Consider the following 6,274-nt stretch of genomic DNA (forward strand, 5'->3'; position numbering starts at 1 on the left):
CACTATTCTGCTGCTGGTGCAGTCACTGTGTACATACATGACATTACTTATCCTGTACTGATCCTGAGTTACATCCTGTATTATACCCCAGAGCTGCACTCACTATTCTGCTGCTGGTGCAGTCACTGTGTACATACATGACATTACTTATCCTGTACTGATCCTGAGTTACATCCTGTATTATACTCCAGAGCTGCACTCACTATTCTGCTGCTGGTGCAGTCACTGTGTACATACATGACATTACTTATCCTGTACTGATCCTGAGTTACATCCTGTATTATACCCCAGAGCTGCACTCACTATTCTGCTGTTGGTGCAGTCACTGTGTACATACATGACATTACTTATACTGGACTGATCCTGAGTTACATCCTGTATTATACTCCAGAGCTGCACTCACTATTCTGCTGCTGGTGCAGTCACTGTGTACATACATGACATTACTTATACTGGACTGATCCTGAGTTACATCCTGTATTATACCCCAGAGCTGCACTCACTATTCTGCTGTTGGTGCAGTCACTGTGTACATACATGACATTACTTATCCTGTACTGATCCTGAGTTACATCCTGTATTATACCCCAGAGCTGCACTCACTATTCTGCTGCTGGTGCAGTCACTGTGTACATACATGACATTACTTATCCTGTACTGATCCCATCCTGTATTATACCCAGAGCTGCACTCACTATTCTGCTGCTGGTGCAGTCACTGTGTACATACATGACATTACTTATCCTGTACTGATCCTGAGTTACATCCTGTATTATACTCCAGAGCTGCACTCACTATTCTGCTGCTGGTGCAGTCACTGTGTGCATACATGACATTACTTATCCTGTACTGATCCTGAGTTACATCCTGTATTATACCCCAGAGCTGCACTCACTATTCTGCTGCTGGTGCAGTCACTGTGTACATACATGACATTACTTATCCTGTACTGATCCTGAGTTACATCCTGTATTATACCCCAGAGCTGCACTCACTATTCTGCTGCTGGTGCAGTCACTGTGTACATACATGACATTACTTATCCTGTACTGATCCTGAGTTACATCCTGTATTATACTCCAGAGCTGCACTCACTATTCGGCAGAAATCAATATGCAGCGTATTTTAATCCTTCACTTTTTGCAGCAGGGATATTGCAGAATATTCTGTTTTAGTGTTGTCCTTCTACACTTTTGGGCCCCCTTCACACACACACACACACATACATAGATAGATATATCTATATATATATCTATCTATCTATATCATACTTTCAGCTGGCGCAGGTAGCATATGGCCACTATATAAGTCTGTGTGAAAGGGTCCTTACACTGTACACATTGTGGATAATACTGATTACTCCTGTATGACGCTAACCTTAACCTGATCTTTAGGGTGGAATTTGCCCAGTGTGACACATATAGTGGTGAAAATATGATGATGGGTTTGCAGTCTCAAGCAGAAGGACCGACCTCTGAATCTAAGGCCTCAGTAGAGCGACCAGTCTCTGAATCAAAGGGCAGACAAGACAGATGAGTGTCTTATCCTTTTGAATAGTCATGCTGCCAGGCTCTTTAAAGTGGTTGGTCACTGGTGGGACGGTCGTGCTGGGGGGGGGGGTCAGTGTTAAATGGTTTCTGTAACTACCATACAAGTTGATGTGAGCGAGAGGAGAGCGCTGCTATGGCAGGAATACAACGACCACAGACTGCTTGGCCTTTAGACGGAATGATAATTGTTGAAGTCTGATGCAGGTTCCACCTATGCCCCTTTGAAGGAGTCACCAGCAGGTGGCGCTACAACCTTTTTGCATACCCAGCATATAGGATTCCCTAATGCAAAAGCCTTTAACTGCCCTGTCAGGATGCAAGTGCCCCCCAAACCTGCTGTCTACTGCTAGCTGCCACTATATTCTACATGTTCTGACTCACAGTGCATGGGCTGCTGAAGGGTGGCTCCCTCCAACAGATGGCACTAAAGAGGCTGCTTTGTGATTGGTGGATAACAATCTTTCTATTCATGTACTTTTACAAGTCAATTAAAGGGGTTTTCCCACAAACATAAGTTAGGCCCTATCCTGTGGATGGAGCCTTACTTGCTGATCAGTGATGAGACCCCCCACAGATCACAAAAACGAGGGGTCCCAGGTACCTCAGTCGGACCCCTCGTCTCTGTCATAATGTAGCAGACTGTTGTGCATGACCGTTCTGCTACATTAATCTCTATGGATCAGATGGAAATTGCTGAGCGCCACACTCACCGATCTACCTAGGACCCCTCGTTTTCGTGATCTGTGGGTGTTTCATCAAAGACCCCCACCAAATCAGCAAGTTAGGCCCTATCCACCCCTTTAAAAAAAAATTAGCTCTAGACCCAATCACAGATAAAGTAAATACAAAGACACTTTAAAAAATAATAAGTGTATTTTCAATGTGAACACATGACGAGATTTACAGCAGGACTCTGCCTGAATGCACTCACCGCAGGATAGTCAGTGGGGTGCGGGACCATCCTGCAGCCTATGTCTCTGGACCAGTTCTAACTCTGAATCCAAGGTAAAAGTTGATACCAAATGCTTATTCAGCTGGAATAAAATAATACAGGAGGAGGAGGAGGCCACAGGCTGCACAATCCACAACTCCGAGGGGCTGCAAGAGGAAAACTTATTCTAGTCCTTTCTGTCCAAAGGGATAATATTGTGGGAATTCATTGATGATCTTCACGGCTTCATCATAAAGGCTCAGATCTGTAGGAGGGATCCAGACAGGGACAATGAGACAGGAGAAAACCCAATACAAGCAACTGCAGGTCAGACTAAGGGAAAGGTCCATGATTGAATAATGACCCCTATTCCAAAGTATAGTGGAGAAATTGGTTGGGGGCAAAGCAAAGAGACCCCCATGCAATCACAGAACAAGGGGGTGAAAGGAGAGGCAGATGAAACTCTTTACATGACTGACGAGTCCAGCCAAATACAGGTCTCCCCCATGTCGCACTGCCATTGAGAATTAATGGAGCAGCTCTGCACAAGAGATCCACAGCTCCAATTATTTAGGAGGAGTGGGGTCTCTTTTCTGATCCAGCAGCCAAACCCCAATCATAATATTATCCCCTTCTCTGTGGGGTGTCCCTTTGCACCACTACCAAACTGTAGCATATTTATCCCATTCAAATGAATACAGCAATAAGATCAGCCGCTACTGTACTTAAAGGAAACTTGCCATGAGAAGTAGATGTGATGGTAGATGCGTCCTGCCTGCCTCTGATCTAATCTGTCATTTAAAGATCTGGTAATCTAATACAACTAGTTAATTTACATATTACGATAATAACGTTTAACTATAGAGGCTCCTGGGGCATGGAGTAGCCTTCGCTCCCGATGCACGGCCAGGCTAGTACACGCCCCAGGAGCCTCTGCAGGTAATTTACATATAACTAAAATAAAGTTTTCTAACAAGTAATGTTCCAGGATTATTGAATTACAGATTAGGGCAGAGGCAGCAGGAGGAATCCACTTCTGATTGTAGAATCCTCGGGGTAGGTTACCTTTAAGGCATTTTAAATATGGACCAATGTTAAATGGGTTGTTCCAAGTTTAGGGGTTAGCCTGCTGATTAATGAAGGTCCATCCAATTTTTGAAAGGGGGTTCCCATTAACCAAAATATCAGGACAAGCATGGGCCCTGCAGCTCCCTCCATTATCAATGGCACTGTCTGCACCATATGCAAGCAATGCCATAGACAGCACAGAAGGCGACAGGGCACAAGCTTAGTCTGCCACACATTAGGGGAGATCAGACTACAGATGGACAGGTGACCCAGTGGTCATAACTCCAACCAATTAGCATATCCCCATCGCTTCTCTGGGAGGATACCAGTCCTTATACACAAATTGTTACTGAAGGACTGAATTTTGAAGAGAACTTGTAATCAGGATTTCACTTTTTAATATGCATTACAAGTCGTCTTTTATAATGAACTCTCTTAGTTCTATTCACTCTCCTCGTGAAGATGGCAGCTGACTAAGATGTGCCGGCAGCACGGGGTAAGAGGGGAAGGAGAGCTGGCAGAGCTCTAATATCGCTTCACACCCCCATGACTCAATGCTCTTAGCTGGCCGGGAGCCCAAGCAACTTTTATATACCTTTAAAACTGAATGGAGCCAAGGATGTTCATTATAAAAGAATATTTGTAATTCATATTAAGTGGCCTACGGGAACCTGTCATTAGGTTACAGTGTCAAATCCTGATGATAGGTTCCCTTTAAAATTAGTTTTCCTTCAGCAAGAGACTGTTTTGGTTAAAGAACAGTGAAGAAATCAGGCGATACCTTTTTGAGGGTAGCCGAGTATATTTGATGGTGATTTTTGGGGAATACTATGGGCAGCACAAAGGCTCAGTGGTTAGCATTACAGCCTTGCAGCGCTCAGTGGCATTACAGCCTTGCAGCGCCGGGGACCTGGGTTCAAGTCCCAGGGTCAACATCTGCAAAGAGTTTGTATGTTCTCTCTGTGTTTGTGTGGGTTTCCTCCAACACTCCCAAGACATACTGTTAAGTTGATTAGATTGTGAGCCCCATTGGGGACAGGGACTGATTTGGGAAGCTCTGTGCAGCGCTGAGTAATCTGTGTGCGTTATATAAATAAAGGAATTATTAGTGCTAGATGTTAGGCTGTTATGCTATATTTCACCATCAAATATACTCAGTTGTCCTCAAAAAGGTATCACCCGATTACTTCTGCTCTCTATGACTTACACGGTACAAATCTACAATACCAGCAATGTTTTGGTTAATACCACAATCTCTCTACTTACCAAAAGAGGCGACATCTTCTCTGAAGGGCACATAGGACACCCCCATGATGGTGGCTTTCTGGGTTACTTTCCCAACCACTTCAATCACACCAGATAATTCTTCATCAAGCTGAGGAGGAGAATGAATAAGATGGTGAGAAGTCACTGGCAGCGACTCCCCCAAACCGAGGAGAGCAGTAAGAGACCCGAGCTGTGCTCCCTTCAAGCCCAGCTTTACGGTGCAGAACCTGAATAACTGGCAGACGGATATATAGAGTAACTGAGTGTCCATATATAGTAACATATATAGTAACACACAGAATTCAGGGTGAGCATTAATTCAATCAAACAATCAGCCGCAACGTGATAGCAGCAAGCGGAGATCTTATACAATACAAACACTAACAACACGAAACAGCTTTATTTACTGCAGCATCCCTGATGTCCAATCCCCAAAATCCTGGTGCCTGAAGGATCTACTTACAGGTTCTGACAATTCCACTGTGGCGTTCTTTCCCGCTCCGTCCGAGAGAACAAATGATGTCCCTGTAGGGTGAACCTGTCATAAAGAGAATTCCCGGTCATTACTACAGGAGTTGCCAGCTCTCCTGCGCGCCGTGACATCGCTGTGTGTGTTATCCCTGCGCGCCGTGACATCGCTGTGTGTGTTATCCCTGCGCGCCGTGACATCGCTGTGTGTGTTATCCCTGCGCGCCGTGACATCGCTGTGTGTGTTATCCCTGCGCGCCGTGACATCGCTGTGTGTGTTATCCCTGCGCGCCGTGACATCGCTGTGTGTGTTATCCCTGCGCGCCGTGACATCGCTGTGTGTGTTATCCCTGCGCGCCGTGACATCGCTGTGTGTGTTATCCCTGCGCGCCGTGACATCGCTGTGTGTGTTATCCCTGCGCGCCGTGACATCGCTGTGTGTGTTATCCCTGCGCGCCGTGACATCGCTGTGTGTGTTATCCCTGCGCGCCGTGACATCGCTGTGTGTGTTATCCCTGCGCGCCGTGACATCGCTGTGTGTGTTATCCCTGCGCGCCGTGACATCGCTGTGTGTGTTATCCCTGCGCGCCGTGACATCGCTGTGTGTGTTATCCCTGCGCGCCGTGACATCGCTGTGTGTGTTATCCCTGCGCGCCGTGACATCACTGTGTGTGTTATCCCTGTACAAGGTAATAAATTACATTACATAAGAAAATTTTAATTTACTGGGGGGTGGGGGAGCACAAACTTTTGCAAAAAGTTATAGTACATCTATGGGCCTTGCAGGGACACACATCAGTTACCTTCTCCACCCGGCCCACAAAGCACACGGGCTGTCCTATGTGCTGGGCCAGCATGCTGGTGTTGATCCGGACCCGCGGTAAGTCATTCAAGTCTCCCATTATCTCCTCTTCACAATCACCTCACAACGATCTCCGTGTGGCGGGAAATCACCGAGAAAACCACCTGACACCGACTGGCCAATCCAAAG

General features: G+C 46.0%; 1 protein-coding gene across 1 annotated transcript; it reads right to left on the reverse strand.

The window, feature by feature from the left end:
• Positions 1 to 2,404: 2,404 nt before the first annotated feature.
• Positions 2,405 to 6,274, reverse strand: RPA3 (replication protein A3). Its single transcript, XM_072154882.1, has 4 exons — positions 6,087 to 6,274; positions 5,279 to 5,353; positions 4,816 to 4,924; positions 2,405 to 2,746 (listed from the first exon to the last, which is right to left on the reverse strand). Exons 1-4 carry the CDS (start codon positions 6,183 to 6,185, stop codon positions 2,664 to 2,666), a joined length of 366 nt encoding a protein of 121 aa, XP_072010983.1. The 5' UTR covers positions 6,186 to 6,274; the 3' UTR covers positions 2,405 to 2,663.

Source organism: Engystomops pustulosus, chromosome 5 (genome assembly GCF_040894005.1).
Source record: "Engystomops pustulosus chromosome 5, aEngPut4.maternal, whole genome shotgun sequence".
NCBI classification, from domain to species: domain Eukaryota; kingdom Metazoa; phylum Chordata; class Amphibia; order Anura; family Leptodactylidae; genus Engystomops; species Engystomops pustulosus.

Coding starts and splice junctions, on each gene's coding strand:
- RPA3 (XM_072154882.1), bottom strand. CDS start 6,185: ATGGGAGACTTGAATGACTTACCGCGGGTCCGGATCAACACCAGCATG. Junction 5,354..6,086: donor TTGTGGGCCGGGTGGAGAAG/GTAACTGATGTG, acceptor TCTTTATGACAG/GTTCACCCTACAGGGACATC. Junction 4,925..5,278: donor CAGTGGAATTGTCAGAACCT/GTAAGTAGATCC, acceptor TCTCCTCCTCAG/CTTGATGAAGAATTATCTGG.